The sequence below is a fragment of the Hippopotamus amphibius genome, chromosome 8, assembly GCF_030028045.1.
Source record: "Hippopotamus amphibius kiboko isolate mHipAmp2 chromosome 8, mHipAmp2.hap2, whole genome shotgun sequence".
Taxonomy (NCBI): Eukaryota; Metazoa; Chordata; class Mammalia; order Artiodactyla; family Hippopotamidae; genus Hippopotamus; species Hippopotamus amphibius.
This window is the reverse complement of record NC_080193.1, coordinates 124,480,002-124,499,957: the sequence shown is the minus strand read 5'-3', so window position 1 is coordinate 124,499,957 and position 19,956 is coordinate 124,480,002. Positions and strand designations below refer to the sequence as shown.

Sequence of the window (19,956 nt, the reverse complement as noted above, 5' to 3'; positions counted from 1 at the left end):
ACTGGAGAAGTGAGAGTCATAACTGTTCTGTGTGTCACAGGTAATAGTGAAGTTCAAACGAATTAATTCTGTGAGAGCAATTTGTTACAGAAATATAAGTTGCTGTTATTTTTAGGTTTTGTAATGAACTGACAGTAATCTAGGATTAATATAGAATAATTTAAAATAAAAATGTAATGTTACATTTACTATCAAAGCATTTAGAATATTTGAAGATTGGAAAAAGTAAAAGTTTAAGATATGAGTGGTAGAGAATTTTAGTTTGATCATGTAGTATCACTTCTGACAGGGGCATTAGAAGCCTTTAAACTATACACATATAAAACTAATGAAATAGTTAACATTTCTTTATATAATTATAATCTTTATTATTTGCTATAGCATGGTATTGTGCATGTCCCTCTGAGTATAACTTCCATAAGTGCAGGGGCTATGGCTTACACTATATTATCCCCTATATCCAACATACTATTAAGGACAGTAGGTATTCAGTGAGTGCTTGTTTGGTTTATTTATAAATTCACAGTTACATTTTATTCTAGTATTAAATTAGGCTAAACAACTAATTCTTGCCCCTCCCAAACCAAATTCTTTTAACTTTTCTTCAAAGATCTCTTCTATTTCCTTTTTTGACTATTTGTGATTACTTTTTGATACTGATGCAATCTACATGGCATATTCAGAAATGTCTCCAGTTTTACATGCACTTCTTTTTTCTCTTTTGAGCCCTTTCAATTTTCAATAACTTAACAAAATAGTAATGTGTGTTTTGTTGGGGTTCTTTTGGACATTTCCTTCCACTATAGGGTTAATTCAATGAGGTCAAGATTCTTTTTAAATTTTTCCTGTTTAACTCACTGCTGTATCACCAGAGCCCTATAACAAAAGATTTATTATATAATTGAATGTAATTGAATATTAAATACAGAACATTAATAAGATACTGAAAGACTACGTAAATATCATATATTTTTCTTTACCTATTCTTATATTTTCTTTTTTCCAAATGGTATACCATAGCTTTTTTTTTTTTTTTTCATAGCAGATATGATTTGGTTCGCTGTTGGTAGAACTCTTCCTATATGCTAGGCATGATACTAGGTGCTTTTCACAAATTATTACATTTAACTCTCCTTTCTTATGGCAGTTGTATAAATTTGATGGTGATAATCTCATTTAACAGAGGAGGAAGCCTAGGCTTGCAGAAGTTGAGTGACTTACCCAATGTCACATAGCTTTAAAGTAGAAGATTTACTTTTCAGGTTACCTATCAGTTGAAATTAAGTATCAAGTTTATAATTATGTTGTGAGTTTTAAAGCAGTCCTGTAAAAATGGGTTTATTACTTATTTGGGAGGCTTTTTGCTGATCATTTAAAAATGATAAAAGGAAATGATAAATTTTATCTACAGGTAAAAATGTAGATAATGCAGACGTTAACTGTTTTCCCCCCAGTGTCCCTAGTCTAAAATTGAGGACTTGAGACTTTGCTATCTTCCTCGTTCTTAATTGTGATCTTTATTTTATTTAATTTATTCTTTGACCATGCTACACAGAATGTGGAATCTTAGTTCCCCAAGCAGGGATCGAACCTGCGCCCCCTGCAGTGGAAGCACAGTGTCTTAACTACTGGACAGCCAAGGAAATCCCTTTAATTGTAATCTTTAGAAATAATGAAAAGGTGGACCATAGAAGCAAAAGAGAAAACATAGGCTTTTGTAACTTATGTTACAGAATGTGATTAACCAGACCATCTGTAATTGGTTGCTGTCATAGGGTTGGTTTCCATATGTATTATTTGTTATTTTCCTATGCTTCTGTACTAGTTCTGACGTAAAAAAAATTACATTTTATTGTCACTCTCCATAACATAGGCATTCAAAATTTATTTTCTAGAAATGTCAAAGAAGCCAATTTTATTTTCTAGGCATCCTTAAATCCTAGTGATACACCTCCTTCTATTGTAAGTGAAGATTTTCTTCATGATCTTAAAGAAACTGATATTTCATATTCACAAGAAGCAGATGACCGAGTATTTAGAGCTCATGGTAAGCAACTTTATATAAGTGCTATTTATTTTTTAATTTTTAAATTTTTTTTGTATTTTTTTTAAATTTAAATTTTTATTGTTTTCTTGGCTGCATTGGGTTTTTGTTGCTGCGAATGGGCTTTCTCTAGTTGTGGCGAGTGGGGGCTACTCTTCATTGTGGTGCGCAGGCTTCTCAGTGTGATGGCTTCTCTTGTTTTGGAGCATGAACTCTAGGGAGCATGGGCTTCAGTAGTTGTGGTGCACAGGCTTAGTTGCTGCATGGCACATGGGATCTTCCTGGACCAGGAATTGAACCCATATGCCCTGCACTGGCAGGTGGATTCTTAACCACTGTGCCACCAGGGAAGTCCCAAGTGCTGTTTAATTTTTAAATTTCCTATAATTTATGATGTTTCTGCATTTTCTTTTTTAAACCACAAAACAGGTCATTGTCTTCATGAGATATTTTTGCTCAGGGAAGGAATGTTTCAGAGAATTCCTGATATAGTTTTATGGCCAAGTAAGTTCTTGTTTTTCTTTGTATTATTAATTTAGTATTGTTAAATTTTAAGTAAATTTAGTATTGGAATATGTACTTTTAAACATATGAGCTGTAAAAAATATAGCTATATTTTTAATGTTTACTAAAGCTCATATAATTCTTAATATGATCATCCTGAATGGTTGGTTTTAATGATTAATTCTGTTGTTGATGATTACATCTTCATTTAATATGTACCTATGCTTTTGGGAGGTCAGTAGAAAAATTTTTTTTGGCTAATTTGAAAGCTTAATGAAATTATCAATCGATATATTCAGATATATAGAAACTCAATTAACAAAATTGATCACTGCAAACTAATAATAGTAGTTTGTTGATATCAACTTGTGGGCTAAAAAGTATGGTGTTCAAGTGATGAAACTAATTGTTTAATATAGATATTATCTTTGATATAAATAATTAAATTTTCAGAAATTAATTTCATTTAGGGATTTGGTGGAGATGGAGGGCGGTTAAGCTTTCTGTTGTTATTTTTGCTTTTGCTGATGATTGGGCACTATATTTATATATATGGTTTTTATATCCATCTCTTGTAGCAGAAAATTTAAAACAGAATAGGTATATTGCTCCTTACTGTCCATAGTTACCTTTTAAGAAGTTCTGTTGCTCTTCTGGCCCTTTTTTCTCTTCAGACTCCATAAAAGGAGTATATAGAGTGTTTTATTTTTCAAAAAATTGCCTCATTCATGGACTCAGTTCTTAGATGTGATCCTTTTCCTTTTCAGGAAGTATCTGAGGGAAAAATCCTACTTTAATTTGGGGATAGGAAGGAGGGTGACATACATAGGGAGAAAAGAATCTGTTTGAATAGTGGATTGGCAATTGGAAATAGTTTGTATCCCAACAGGTTGTCACTTCACTGAGGACTTTATTTAACTTTAATGTAAATTTCTTCTTGGTAATAAAGTTCAAGTTTTTCTTTGCATGAGGGCAAGTTTTGAGACAATATGGCAATTTGAGACAGTGTGGTATACCATAGAGTGGAGGTGGCTTTCTCATCTTGCAGTTTGAATATCTGCATACTACACACCCACACCCACACCCACCCCCCACCCCCCCCAACGAAATCTATTGTGGATGTCTCTAAGTCTGTCTGTAATCGGAATCTGAATTCTGCATGTTATTTTAATAGGATGTCTAGGACTTGTCTAAGAGTAAGAACTTGTAATATACGTAACTCTCCTGATTTGGAGTCATCCTTAAACCAGAATTTGTCACCATTGTGACCTGTACACAGTGTGGCTATTTCTACCTTTCATTTAGTTTGGACAAGTAGTTAATTACTTATACATTATATGTTGTCTGTGGTAAGTATACTTATAAAAATAAAGTCTCCTTTAACAATATTTCACTTATTCAATTAGTATTTATGCATTATTTTCAGCAGTCTAAATATCAGAACATTAGGCCTGTGAAAATTCTAAGTATTGAACATAAGCACTGAACAAAACACAAACCCCTATTCTCAGGTGCTATACAATTAAGTGGGGGTGGGAGGAGACAGAACAATAAACAAATAAATATTTAATGTATTGAGGGGTGGTAAATTGTTATAAAGAAAAGTAAGGCATAGTAAAAAGATAGAGAATAAATAGGATGGGCAGTGGGATGAGAGAGTTCTGTGTCAAATAACATAGTCAAGGAAAGCTTCTTATTAGGTGACAATCCTGGAAATAGTTTTGCCTTGTTTTTAACACACATTTTTGGGTATTTTATTAATTATTAATGAACTACTATTCCATTTATTAAAAATTTTTACCACAGACAGTAAGCTTTATAGGCTTAATCTGAAAGCTTGAAAATGGATTTTTATTAAATTTGGAATGATGCAAATGATATATATTCCTAGCTTTCAGAAAACTTGAGAAATGATAATTATAACTTTTATAGAACAGTATTTTTTCTCTCATAAATGGATATTAATTTGTATATTTTCCTTTGCATCCTTATTTCCCTTTCAGGACCTAAAAACAAGTAATACTCAATTTTTATATAGTTTCCTTGCTTCAGATCTCTTTTTCCTCCATGCCATTCTATAATCTATCAGGAGATTGATCTTTCTAATCTCTTTGCTGTGTTGTTCCCTTTCTTAATTCCCTATTGCTGGTCAAATTGAGTCTTAGCACTTCTTGCTTGGTATTGAAAGTCTTCTGCCATTAGGTTTTTATTAACTCGTGTAACTTTTACACTTACCCTGTAGTTGTGTACAGTAGAAAGGAATTCGTATGCAGTATATCACGTATAGTGTTTAAAATTTTGTTTAAAAAGCAGTAAAGACTCATCAGTGGATGCAAAAATTAGTGAGTGAAAGTATGGGAAACATTTATGTAGTCGAAGTATCTCCTCATGAGATACTTATTAATTGTAGTGTTCTTATATGGAGAAACCTAACAGTTGGCCCTTCAGATCCAAGGGTTCCGCATCTGTAGGATCAATCAGTGCTGTTCAAAAGTATTTGGGAAAAAAAATTACAGAAAGGCCACATGGCAGCAACTAAAATTTATATAGCATTTACATTGTATTTACAACTATTTACATAGTATTTGCATTCTGTTAGGTATTATAAGTAATCTAGAGATGATTTAAAGTATATAGAAGGATGTGCTGTAGGTTATGTGCAAATACTATGCCATTTTCTTTAAGGGACCTGAGCTTCCCAGATTTTGGTGTCTGTGGGGGTCCTGGAACCAATCCCCTCTGGATACTGAGGGACAACTGTACTGTATTACTAACTGATGAAAGTTAACATTACCAGTAATAAAACTTTTTACATCATGTGCCTCCAGATATAATGCACTGAGAAAAGCACATCACTTCTGTGGAATTCCTGCCAAAATGTATAACCTGAATTTAATCCTAAGGAAATAAGCAAACTCAAATTGAGGGACATTCTATGGAATAACTGAGCAGTGCTCTTCAGAAGTGTCAAGGTCAAAATAGACTGAGAAACTATTTCAGAGTAAAGAAGACTAAGGATATGTGGCAACTAAAATGCAGTTTGTGATCCTGGTCCAGAAAAGAGGATGTTAGTGAAACAATTGGCAAATTTTGAATAAGGTTTGTTGATTGGTCAGTGGTATTGTATCAGTGTCAATTGCTTGATTTTTATAGTTTATATAGTTATAGAAGATGTTAATATTTGCAGCTACTGGGTGAAGGAAATTCTTTGTACCATTTTTATAACTTTTTTGTAAGTATAAAATTATTTTAAAATGAAAAGTTAGAAGAGATAAAAAACAGTTTTTTAAAGAAAATAGTGATTTAATGTGTTAATGAGTGAATAAATGACGGAAAACTTTAGACACTAGAAAAGTTTATAGACCCTTACATTGTAGAATTACCTAGATTTTGTTCACGTCCTTGTGATTAATTTATTTTCCCTTTTTTCAACAGCATGTCATGATGATGTAGTTAAGATTGTGAATCTAGCGTGCAAATATAACCTTTGTATCATACCAATTGGTGGTAGGTATTGTGCCTTTTGAATTTTAATGTGATGTGAATTTGTTCTATTTTAAATATTTGTGCCAACCCACTGAAAATAAACATTCTTATAATATGGTTATCCTCAAAAATTGGTTTATGCTGCTCATTTCTGTTCTGAGTAGATCTACCTAAACTGTTTGGGACATGATTTACCCTTAGTTCATGGCTTCTTTCCTATATGAATCTTAATTGAAGTTGTGACTTACTGCCTAAATAAGAAAATATTCCTTCTTTAGTAATTACTTTCTAACCTTTATCTTAATGGAGAGAGTATTATTTTTCAGAGGCTAACTATACCCAACATAAATCTTTGAGAAGAAAGGATATGCAACGTAAAAGATCAACCAGGAGAGTGATGACCAAATCAATAATATCTTTTAATACTGAAAACTAACATTATTTTACATTTTAAGACAAATTTAATCTCTTGATCATTCATCAACCACATAATTTTAACAACTTACACATGCCAAAGGAAATTGCCATCAATTGCCATTGATGGAATGGAAATAGGACCTCTACAAATCAGAAGTTCCAGATACCTTCTTCAGCTCATACTTTCTGTTGAATTCATGCAAAAAAGGCATTACGCTGCCACTTTTAATGAAATATTTTTCTAATTTCAAGTGAGCTTGGCAAGAAATAATGGTTACTAATCACAGACATGTTCTTAACATTGTTTCACCTTGTAAAATTAAGCTGAACCTTGTAGATCAACACCCCCTATAATTCTTACCTTGTGTCAAGGTGACTTCCATATATATTCTGTTCAAAATATATGGAAGTACCAATTAAAAATGTATTCTGCTATATGATGATACGGATCTGGTTAAGAACTGAGAACATCGTATTGTTCTGTATTATTATCAAGAAAGCATTTTTCCTTTGACAACAAGTGTTAAAGGAATATAGGAGTACATTGTTTAAATTTGTTTATGTGTTAATTATTCTATATTAAAATCACTTTTTCACCAAAGAACATATAAATTTGCTTTTGAATATCATATAATCTGGGCAGTTTTAACTTGTTTATATTCTAATTTATTAAAGCCTTTTTGTATGGAAATATAAGATAATATTTTAAATGATAAGTGAATCTCATAAATATGGTAGAAAGGAGATAACGGTGTTTATAGTTGTATAGGATAGGTATTTTTTCTTTTACGCTGTCTCTCCACAGTAGTCATTAGCTTAGAACTTTTCTAATCATGTTCTTAGAGTTCCACAAATTGCTAGGGGCTTCACTTGAGTGTGCCCAGGGGATGGAGCCATATCCCATTGCTTTCAGCTCCATAATATTTCTTCATTTTGGCATGCACCATAAAATAAAGGTGAGTTTGCTTTTAGTGTGTTAGCATTTGCAAATTATATTTTGCAATGTAGAAATAGGTATTATTTCCTAGTGGGCCTATCTGTATACTTTGTGATAGGGATTTTCCCTAGAAATGTAGCTAAAAATAAAATACTTAAGCATAGTTTTTGTTTCCTGTTTCGGCAGGAGGAACAAGTGTTTCATATGGCCTCATGTGTCCTGCAGATGAGACAAGAACAATTATTTCTTTGGACACTTCACAAATGGTATGTGATAATTTAAGATGTATTTGAAGATACTGTTTGGTTTTAAAAGTTATCTTTATGGCTCAGTCTTAGTTATTTTAAAAAAGATGTATTGTTCATTTTGTTTTAAATTTTTTTCATCATTGTGTTTTACCTTTGTCTTCAGATCTCTAAAAGCTAAATTCACTCTTACTCTAAGTCATATATCTTGATGGAGTCTACCAGCTGGCATGTGAAATTGACAATTTGAGAAGCATGGATTGAAATAGTGATACAATGGATGACCTGATTTTGTATTGTTAAAAAACAAATAATATTAGTTAACGTTAATTTGAATCATCAAAACTTACTTGTTCCTCAAATATTTACTGATGCTATTGCATTTTTGCTTTTGGAAGAATAGAGGAGCTAATTAATTTTAAGATTAACTTAAAATTTAAAAAGAAGCTAACAAATTTTAGGATTATTTTTTGAAATTTTGGTTCGTTATGGTCTAAGAGTTGGCCATTGTGCTATGTTGAAGTTTTAGTTTGGGTATGAACTTAATCTTTGTATAGTCAACAGTATTCCTGTTTATATAGTCCTTTATTATAATAAAATTTTTAGAACATTTATTATTATTTTATTGAAGTTTTTTCAAGCATCAAAGTAGAGGGAATAGTATTTCTAGTCTCTAGATTAAGTAATTATTTACATTTTGTCATATTGGCTTTATCTTTTCTCCTCTACTATTTTTAAAGCAAATCCTGATAGTATGCTACTTTACACCAAATATTTCTGTGTATTTCTTTTAAAAAGGACATTTTTTTACTATATTATTATCACTTCTGGCAAAATTAAAAGTAATTCCTCATATTATTTAATATCCAGTCCATATTCATTTTCCAGTTGTCTCAAAATTGTCTTTATTTTACAGTTCATTGTTCGAATGGGGATTCAGACAAGGCCCACATTAGCTTTTGGTGGTTTCTTTTAGTCTCATTTTATCTGAAACCCTTTTCCTCCCTTTCTGAATGTCAGTGTTTTAAACCAACTCCTGTTCAATATACTGCCTGTGTTACTATGTCTGTCATGTTGTATAGTCAGGGACAAGTTGGGCTTTCTAGTATAGGTAACCCTACTTGCTTGATTTCTATCTTGTCACTTGCTTCTTTGAGTTAGGAAGTTATATTTTCTGAGAAAGTGTCTGTTCATGGAGATGAGACTTCTTTTCTTCTTTTGTAACAGAATCGAATCCTCTGGGTTGATGAGAACAATCTGACAGCTCATGTAGAGGCTGGCATAACAGGACAAGAGTTGGAAAGACAGGTATGTTATTTAAGATTTTCAAAACTGCTGTGTGTTCCCTCTATGAATAAAGTACCTTTCACAGTATATTCACTGAACAAGTTTGTTCAGTTTCTATTGTGGGTCAGGTATTGTGCTAGGTGCTGTGAACATGTGGTGAATAGACACCCATCCCGTACCCTTGGAAAGCTTATGTTATATTATGACAGAAAGTTAGGTAAATAGACAGTATGACTCAGTGAGAATTGCTAGGTGAAGGCTAAGTGTGTGGTGTTAAGGCTCATCAAATGGGATTCAAAGAGGAGTTGAACTGAGAAGGTATCACAGAGGACTTGGCATTTAAAATGAGGATTAAATTAGGATGAGTGAGATTGTGAAAAGGAAATGGGGGTGGGAAGAATAGTCCATTCAGGGGAAGCAGCATGTGCAGATTTACAGGCATCTGTTGCTTTGAGGGATCTGTAGGTAGCCGAGTATGGCTGAGATCTAGTCTGTGTGTATGGGGGGGGACACATTGTTGGTGTTTTGTGTTTTGGGTGAGTGTACATATAGTAGTGGTAAAGGATGAAGGCAGGAAAACACGAAGAGGTCGGATCATAAACCCTAAAAGCTTGAACTTTACCTTTGTGCTTAGTTCTCCTTAGCTACTGTATGGAAGATGGATGAACACGTAAAGGTGAATTAAGTGGCTGCTGCAATAATTCAGGCAAGAGCTGATAGTGCCTTGAAATAAAGTAGTAAGAATGTAGCAAAATAGAATAAGTCGAATCCTCAGAAATTAATAATAAATTTGATCAATTGGGTAGATGTTGGTATTTGCTATTCATTGAAATTTTCAAAGCATAATTTTATTGAAAACTGCTCATCTCATGAATAAGTGAAACTCTTAGAGTCCTTATAGCACTTTTTTTGGATCCTAATGAATTTTAGGAAACTTGAGGTTTTCTTCATGGATTCTAAGGCAGTAATTATTAAAATGTATTGGTTCCTTAGCCCTTTCAAATATGGTAAAGATGACTATACCTCAGCTTTTGTAAACAAAAATTGAAAAGTCCAGTAAGCTGCTGATGAATTGACCGTTTTGTTCAATATGGGTGACAGAGACCCCTCCTTCCTACCTTTTAAAAGAACATAGAGAGAGGGCTTCCTAGGTGGCACAGTGGTTAAGAATCCACCTGCCAGTGCAGGGGACATAGGTTTGATCCCTGCTCCAGGAAGATCCCACATGCCACGGAGCAACTAAGCCCGTGCACCACACACACAAAAAAAACAGCCATTAAAAGAACATAGAGAGAGATGTGACATGCTTGATGATCTTTTTATTATCTTTTTTCCTTATTTCATAGTAAAGAGTTGAATGAAATTGGTATGCCAGTGACCAATTCTGGATGAAAGGATTTGAAAAAAATTATTAAACTTTTATCTTTATTTTTGATGTATGCACTAAGATACAGAGAACTAGAATAAAATTGAACGTACTCATTGAGGCATTAAAGATCTTCAATAAGTCAAGGTTTTATATAATTCAAGGTAATAAGATTTGTTTATTATAGTTTATAATGAACTTCGTGGGTTGAATAATAGTATTTAATGAAAAAACCCTGTAAAAAGACCTGTATTAGTCTTCTGTTATGCTGAGAGGCATTATCAACAGTGATTTTTTTTTTTTATAACAAAGGATGGCCTTTCATGTCTATAATTTTATATCCTTTATTACAGCATTTGATGTAGTATTTTAACCTTTCCAAATTTTTTTTTTAAAGGTTAGAATTAAAATTCAAGGAACATATTTCCTTGAAATTTAAGTGACATTTTCCTAGACTAGGAACTTCTGATATTTTACCTACTAGTTCATTTCCCTAAGTGCCAATATAGAACATTTCTTTTTGCCTCTAGTAGACTCTAATATAGTTTCTACAGCTGAATTGATCCCAGTTCAAGTTCTTCCTCATTATGCTTCTTTATCCTTCAGTTTCTTCTTCAGCTGAGGTAACCAACTTAAAACTTCCTGCTTTTTCATTCTAGAAGTTTTAAAATGACACAAATATAGTAGTTGGGTAGCACAGATTTTCATCCTTTAAACTTGTAGATTACATTAATTTTAATATGTATGAAGTTTAAAGGAGGTCACTAAATGTCAGTTTTGGATTTGGGGAATTTGTTTCTAGGTTTATTAAATCTTTGGCTACTTAATTTCATTAGTTAATAGTCTGGGGATATGTGACTTATGATACCCCCCCCCGCCCCCCGGGACACATTTCTCTATGCCTCAGTTTCTTTATCTATAAAATGGAGATAATAATTCCTACTTCATAAAGTTTTTGTTAGGATGAAATCAGTTAAAATGTGAAGTACTTACAACTTTTATTCTAATTTTTATTGAGAACTATCTGCTTTATTCAAGTACAGCTGACTTTGAATTTTCCTTCTTTATGCCAAAAACTCCTAAATTTATATCACCTTAGACTTCTTTCTTGAACTCTAAACTTGCGTAGCCACTTGCCTAGTTGATGTCTCCACTGTATATCTAATAGACATTTCAAACTCAACATTAAAAAAATTGAATTTCAATTTTCCCTCCACAATTTGCTTATTCTTTAGCCCTCTCATTCCCAGTTGGTAGCAATTCAGTTCTCTGGGCAGCTTGAGCCAAAATCCTGAGTCATTTGTTTTTGTTTTGTTTTATAATAGTTTCATTGAGGTATAATTGTCATACAGTACTGTAAATTGCAGTCATTTGAAACACACAACTTAATAAGGTTTGGTATATGAATACAATCATGAAACCATCACCACAATCAAGATATAGAACACATGCATCATTCCCAAAAGTTTCCTCTTGGCCTCTTTATATCCCGCCTTTACCATGTCCTTGACAATCACTGATCTGCTTTCTGTCACTGTAGATTTGTTTAAATGTCCTACAATTTTATTAAAATCAAATCACATACTCTTCTTTTTACAAGGGTGAGGAGAGGGTTTGGCTTCTTTCACTAGGCATAATTATTTTGAGATTCATGCGTATTGTTGCATGTATCATTATTTTATTACTTTTTGTTGCTCAGTAGTCTGTTGTATAGATATACCACTGTTTGCTTATCCATTCAGTTATTGTTGAACGCTTGGATTATTTCTAATTTGGGCTTTTACAAATAAAGCTGCTTTGAATATTCATATGGAAATCCTTGTTTGGATATATACCTTCCTTTCTCTTGGGTAAGTATCTAGAAATGAAATGGCTAAATCATATGGTAGATTTATATTTACCTTTTTGAAAAACTAACATACCTTTTCCCAGAGTGATTGCATCATTTGATATTCCCATTAGCACTGTATAGGAGTTCCAGTTTTTCTACATTCTCTCCAATATTTATTGTTGTTAGTCTTTTAAAGTTTAGATGTTCTAGTAGGTTTGTTATGGTATCTCATTGTGGTTTTAATTTACATTTCTCTAATGACTAGTGATATTGGAGATCTTTTAAAGTGCTATTTGCCATCAGTATATCTTTGGTGAAGTGTCTCTTCACGTTGTTTGCCCAATTTTTAAATTGGATTGTTTGTTTTCTGATTATTGGGTTTTGAGAATATCTTTAATATATTCTGGACATAAGTTCTTTTTCAGATGTATACTTTGCAAATATTTTCTCCCACTCTGTGACTTGTCTTTTCATTCTCTTAACAGAGTCTTTTGAAGAGCAGGTGGTTTTTAACTTTAATAAAGTGCAACATACTTAATTTTTTACCTTATAGATCATGCTTCTACTGTCATATCTAGAAACTTTTGCTTAGCCTGAGGTTACAAAGATTTTCTCCCATTTAAGTTTCATAGTTTTTAGTTTCTATTCAAATCTGATGAGTTTTGAAGATTTTTGAGTTAATGTTTGTGTGTGGTGTGAAGGATGGTTTGAAGTTCATTTGTTTTGCATATGGATAATCAGTTGTTCCAGCACCATTTATTGAAAAGACCATGCTTTCTTCACCAAATTGACTTTGTACCATCATAAAAACTGTCTGTTGTCCATATATAAAAATGTGCGTCTAGTCTGGACTCTTATTTTGTTCCATTGATCTATTGTATATCTTTATGCAATAAAATGTACCACACTGTTCAAATTGTTGTGGCTTTATCATAAATCTTTTTCAAAGTTGTTTTGGTGATTCTAGGTTCTTTGTATTTCCATATGAAATTTATAATGATGTTGTCAATTTCTATTAAAAAAAAAAGCCTGTTGGGGTTTTGATTGGGATTGCATCAATTCTATATATCACTTTGGGGAGAACTGACATCTTAATATTGAATCTTCTGATCCATGAACATGGGCTTTTTATTTATTTATTTTTATTTATTTATTTATTTATTTTTAGAACTTTTAGTGAGATACAGTTAACATACAATAAACTGCATATATTTAGAACATACAATTTGGTATCCCAATCTCCCAATTCATTCCCCCCCAACCCTCCCCGCTTTCCCCACTTGGTGTCCATATGTTTGTTCTCTACATCTGTGTCTCCATTTTCGCCTTGCAAACCGGTTGATTTGTACCATTTTTCTATAGTCTGCATATATGTGTTAATATACGGTATTTGTTTTTCTCTTTCTGACTCACTTCACTCTGTATGACAGTCTCCAAGTCCATCCATGTCTCTAGAAATGTCCCAGTTTCCTTGCTTTTTACAGCTGAGTAATATTCCATTGTATATATGTACCACATCTTTTTTATCCACTCATCTGTTGATGGACATTTAGGTTGCTTCCATGTCCTGGCTATTGTAAATAGCGCTGCAATGAACATTGGAGTGCATGAGTCTCTCTGAATTACAGTTGAACATGGATTTTTTAGCTTTAGTTTTTTTAGGTCTGTTAATTTATCTCAGCAGTGTCTTGTGGTTTTTAGTGTACAAATATTTCATATTTTTAATAGATTTGTCTTTAAGTATTATTTTTTTTATACTATAGTAAATGGTATTTTAAAAAGTTTTCAATTTCTGTGTTCTTTATTAGTATATAGAAATAAAATTGATTTTTGTTTATAGCTCTTACATCTGGCAATCTTACTAAATTCACTAATTAGTTCTAAAAGTTTTAGCTCCCATTAGATTTACTACATATATGGTCATGTCCTTTGTGAATAAAGACAATTTTACTTCTTCCTTTCCAATCAGTATGCCTTTATTTCTTTTTCTCACGTGATTGTACCAACTAGAACCTCTAATGCACTGTTGAAAAGGAGTGAAAATAGACATCCTTATCTTGTTCCTGATTTAAGAGAGATGCATTCAATCCTTCACCATTAAGTATGATGTTAACTAGAGGGGTTTTTTTGTAGATGCCCTTAATCAAGTTGAGGAAGTTCCTTCTATCTTAGTTTGCAGAGTGTTTTTATAAGGAGTGGATTTTGGATTTTGTCAAATGATTTCTTGTGTCTTAAGGTGGAAGATGAGGTGATTTATTTGAGGCCTTTCTTCTTCTTTAATATAGGTTTTCAGTACTATAAATTTCCCCCAGCTACTGCTTTAGTTGTCTCCTAAATCTGCTCATTTTCATTCATTTCAAAATATTTTCTGCTTCCCTCTTGATTTTTTCTTTGACCCATAGGTACTTACAAGTTGTTATTTAGTTTCCAATTGTTGGGGCATTTTTCCAAACATCTTTCTGTTACTGATTTCTATGTTAATTCCATTGTGTTCAGAAAACATTCTTTATATGACTTAAATCCTGTCAAATTGATTGATACTTGTTTTATGGCCTGCAATATGGTCTATCTTATAAATGTTCCATATACACTTGAAAAGAATTTTTCCTCTGCTGCAGTTGGTTGGAGTAGTTTATAAATGTCTATTAGGTAAATTGATTTATAGTGTTATTCAGGTCTTCTACATTTATAAAAAATTTCTGTCTACTTCTATCAATTATTGACCGAAGGGAATTAAAACCTCCAACTATTCTTATAGATCTGTTTTTTCTTGCAGTTCTATCAGTTTTCAGTTCATGTATTTTAAAGCTCTGTTATTGGGGGAATAAATATTTAGGATTATTATAGCTTCTTGACTAATAAACAATTTTGTTGCTATGAAATGACCTACCTTCTTTGTGATAGTATTTTTTGCTCTGAAACCTACCTCATCTGATATTAAAACAGCCATTCCAGTTTTGACTGTTGTTAGCATGATATAGCTTTTACCTTTGTCCATTTTTAAATTTTCTACTAATTTGTATTTTCATATTTAAAGTGCTTTTCTTGTAGACAGCATACGATTGTCTAATGTCTAATTTCCTTTTTATCTAATGTGAAGCCTCTACATTTTATTGGGGTGGTAAGACCATTTACTTTCAATGTGGTTTATTGCTGTGGTTCAGTTTGTCATCTTGCAATTTGTTTTCTATTTTTCCTGTTTTTTCTTTTTGTCCGCTTTTACTGCCTTTTTTTGGATTGAATATTTTTTTTAATGATACCATTTAATCTTTTTGTTTCTGTATTAGTTATAACTTTTTGTTTTGTTATTTTAAGGGTTGCTTCAGGTTTTATAGTATATATCTTTAACTTAGAACAGTCTACTTTAAGGTGATAATATATATAACACTGAGAGTTTAGCATAAGAACCATTAAAACATTATACTTCCCTCTCCCCTCTCGTTTGTGCTATTGTCACACATTCTACTTTTATGTATATTGTAAAGCCTATAGTATATTGTTATAGTTTTTGTTGAAGTAGTAAGTTATCTTTTAAAGGTATTTAAACGGTAAGAAAACATCTTTTATATTTACCCATCTAGTTACCCTTTATGGAGTCTTTAATGCAATCTGATGATATTTTCCTTCTGCTTGAAGGACTTGTTTTAAATATCTTTAGTGTGAGTCTGCTGTTGATGAATTTTTTCTGCTTTTGTTTCTCTGAAAATAGCTTTGTTTCATGTTTTTTAACACTATTTTTTAAGAGCAATTTTAGGTTTAAAACAAAATTGAGAGGGAGGTACAGAGTTTTCCCACATGCCTCTGTCCCCACCCATGCATAGCCTCCCCCATTATCAACATCACTCACGAGAATGGTAGGTTCGTTCTTTTTTTTTTGAATCATCAGAACTTATTCATCTTATAACTGGAACTTTGTACCCTTTGACCACTGTCTCCCCATTTCTGCCACCCCCTCATCCCCTGATAACCACTTATCTATGCTCTGTTTCTATGAGTTCAGCTTTTTTAGATTCCACATGTAAGTGATATAATGACAGTGAGATTTCTTTTACCAAGGGTGAACCTACATTGATACATCATAATTACCAAAAGTCCATAATTTATTTTAGGGTTCACTCATGGTGTTGCACATTCTGTGGGTTTGGACAAATGTATAAAGAATCACTGAGTATCCGTAATTATAACATCACTCAGAGTATTTTCACTGCCCTACATTCTCCCTGTTCATTTTCTCACTTCCCATCCCTGGCAACCACTGATCTTTTTGTTTGTTTCTGTGGTTTTGCCTTTTCCAGAATGTCATGTAGTTGGAATCATAGAATATGTGGCCTTTTCAAATTGGCTCCTCTCATGTAGTAATATACGTTTAAGTTTCTTCCATATCTTTTCATGGCTTGTTAGCTTATTTCTTTTCAGCACTGAATAATATTCCACTGTCTGGATGTACCACAGTTTATTTATCCATTCAGGTACTGAAGGGCATCTTGGTTGCTTCCAAGTTTTGGCAATTATGAATAAAGCTGCTTTAAGCAGTTATGTGCAGGTCTTTATGTGGACATAAGTTTTTAACTCCTTTGAGTAAATACAAGGAATGTGATTGCTGAATTGTATAGTAAGAGTATGTGTAGTTTTATAAGAAATTGCCAGATAGTCTTCCAGATTCCCATTTTGCATTCCCATCAGCACTGAGAATTTCTGTTGCTCCACATCCTCTCTAGCATTGGGTGTTGTCATCGTTCTGGATTTTGGCTGTTGATATAGTTGTGTAGTGGTATCTCGTTGTTTTAACTTGTATTTCCCTGATGACATATGATATGGAACATCTTTTCATATGATTATTTGCTCTTTTCAGTGAGGTGTCTGTTAATGTCTTTGGTCCATTTTTTAATTGTTTTTTTTCTTATTGTTGAGTTTTAAGAGTTCTGTGTGTGTGTGTAACTTTCAGAAAAATTGAAAGGCAGTTGTCTTTTGAGAGTGAATGATATGAACATAGATTGTGAATTAGGGAAGAAATATAATGGTTTGATAATCTTCATTTTAACTTTTAGTCTTGTATTTAAGCTACTTATTTGTGAATTAACCTCTTAAAATTAAATAAATGTATTGAATGTTTAGTGAAAAAATTCTATTATGTCATAATTGATGCCTTTTAAAATATTGTTTTCCTAGCAACAAAGTTAGACATGATAAATAATTTACATTGCTTGTGTGTGAAAGCTAACAAATTATATTCAACCTATAGGTTCTCAAATTTTGGATTACAGCTTTCATACCATACTTAAATACACAGATATAAACATAGGTGACATATTCTACATCTCTGCATGGCTTATTTGAAAAATAGAAACAGTTGCTTAATTGGATGACTATCAAAATTGTCAACACAGATTGATGGGCTTGAGTGCAGTAGACAGTGGGTATGCAGATGGTGGTGTCTGTACCGTTTGACATGAGATGGCTGAGTCTTTAAAATGATTTTAGTGGAATGGCTTTAGTGTTGTTGCAGTAAAGGGCATCCATTCCACCTCAGGTGCTGTGCAGATGGCAAAGCCAAGCTAATATAGAAAAATGAGAAACAAGTGACTATTTAATGTACAGGAATGCATGATCTGCATCACAAATAAATGATGATATTACATGCAGGAAACCTAGCCAGATGGCTGTACATTAAAACACATGACTCCTTGACAGAATTAAGTACAGGCAATTTGCTCAGATTTTCTACAGGCCTGCTGCAGATTATGTTAGGGTAGGGAGAATAAGAGATTAAGTGCTTTATTTATTGAAAGTGTTTAGGTGAAGTTGGCAGTTATTTAAGTATAATCTGATCTCCGTAAGTATTTAAATTGTGTCTTTGTGGAAAAAAAAAAAGTAGGATGGTTAGTTGGCTTTAAAATAGAAGAATGTAAGGAGTAAGATTGGCAGATGAACCTGTGGAAAATACAGTTGTCTTTTGGCCCATATTTTTCAATTCTGTGAAATTTTCCACTAGGCAAAAACTTAAAAATATTTTTGGACAAGTATGATAAAAGTATACCTTTTTCTGTGTAGCCCAGATAGCAATGACGTATGGAAATTTTAATGTGGAAAGAGTTAATGTGTTGAGTGCTGTGTTAAATGGGGCCATTTTCACTGGTAAAATATTACATTTTTGTTTTTCAGCTTAAAGAAAGTGGTTATTGTACAGGTCATGAACCAGATTCCATGGAATTCAGCACTGTGGGAGGATGGGTATCTACTCGGGCATCAGGCATGAAGAAGAATATCTATGGCAATATTGAGGACTTGGTAAATTTTTTTCTAGTTATTATAAAATAATTGACTAGTCTGTAGAGATTATGATAAAGTTGTTAAGCCTTTAAAAATTGAGTTGGAGAGTCTCCCCAAAACTATACCTCTTTTGATTATAGTAACGTTCACTATGTATAATATAAACAGTTAAAAGACACAACTGTGTCATTTATTTGAGTGCATCTTTTTGAGTGACTGATATTTAAGCTTTGTAGATATTTCATAGTATCTGACCTATAAATATATCTAAATACTATTTTGTAAGCCTTGGAGCCTTCGTCCTCAACTCTTCCAAGATTTTAGTCTATTTAGGTGATCTTGTCATTACTACTCTTTTGCCTTATGAGATTTTATATTTATTTTTGTGAAATAATTTTCTGTATAGAATTAAAGGGCCCAATTGAAAGTGTTCTAGTTAGTGTAATGTTTTATGTGCACATCATTTTCTTTTAGTTGATCTGGTGTCATTTCTCTTGAGAGTTAGTGTGATAGTGTAACTATAGGCATCTTGGCTAGTAAGTAGGTATCATTTGTTTAATTTGTAGCTTTTCCGGTGATTAATTGTGTGACCTTGTGCAAACTGGTTCACCTTTCTAAACTTCAGTTTCCTGCTGTATAAAATGGAATAATGTTATTTGTTGCATAGAATTATTATAAGGAATAAAGGACATAAAATGAAAACTCTTAGTGGAATCCCTGGTATGTAATAGGTACTTCATACATGTTAGTTCCCTTTATCATCAATATTTTGATAACAATTCAAAAGAATAATTTATGAGACTATTAAAGTGATTCCTAACATTATTCCTAGAGCTATTTAGCTTTGATTTTCAAATCTACCATTTTAGCATTTTCATCAGTGTCTTTGTTGATAGAAATATCAAATCATTGATGAAATATATTGGTTCTTTATAGTTAACACCCAACAACTTAGGACTTTGTGTCTATATTATGAACATTTTTAGATGTTTGCATTCTTTTTTTTTTTTAAGAACTTTTATTGAGATACAGTTAACAGACAATAAGCTGTGTATATTTAGAGTGTGCAGTTGGGTATCCCAATCTCCCAATTTGCTTTTTTTTTTTTTAATTGAAGACATTTTAGAAATCACATTTTTCTTTTTTGCAATTAAGATAACATAAATTCAGTTTCAGAGGAGACAATTTGATCTTTTTGCTATTGGATTATTAAAAGCTTTATCAGAGTGAAGCATATTGGGTACAATGCTACATTTAGTACTGCTAAAGTATGTAATTTATTTTAATCATTTTTGGGGTTATTTAAGGGCCACAAATTATAAGTATACATCTTAATGTACTTATTTGCGTGCGTATATCTAGTTTTTAATATAAAAAAGCATCATACCATGTTTAATCAGCTCTTTAAACTGTGTTGTCAATGTATTAACATGTCAATGAGCATAGGTTTGCACCATTATTTTTTAAAAGTGCACATAATTCTCTTATTGATAATTTGTGATTTAGTAAAGTAATTCCCTATTAAAGAATATTTAAATTATTTTTATTTCAAAAGTACAGAAATAAATA

The 19,956-nt window shown here is 32.3% G+C and overlaps 1 protein-coding gene across 2 annotated transcripts in view; it reads left to right on the top strand.

The window, feature by feature from the left end:
* Window positions 1–19,956, top strand: part of AGPS (alkylglycerone phosphate synthase) — a 127,757-nt gene that overhangs the window by 41,979 nt on the left and 65,822 nt on the right. For both annotated transcript variants that reach the window (XM_057745956.1, XM_057745957.1), the window contains exons 4-9: window positions 1,927–2,047; window positions 2,474–2,548; window positions 5,984–6,055; window positions 7,575–7,654; window positions 8,861–8,941; window positions 18,280–18,405. In XM_057745956.1, the coding sequence (XP_057601939.1) occupies window positions 1,927–2,047; window positions 2,474–2,548; window positions 5,984–6,055; window positions 7,575–7,654; window positions 8,861–8,941; window positions 18,280–18,405 (555 nt within the window). The remainder of the gene's footprint in view (window positions 1–1,926; window positions 2,048–2,473; window positions 2,549–5,983; window positions 6,056–7,574; window positions 7,655–8,860; window positions 8,942–18,279; window positions 18,406–19,956) is intronic.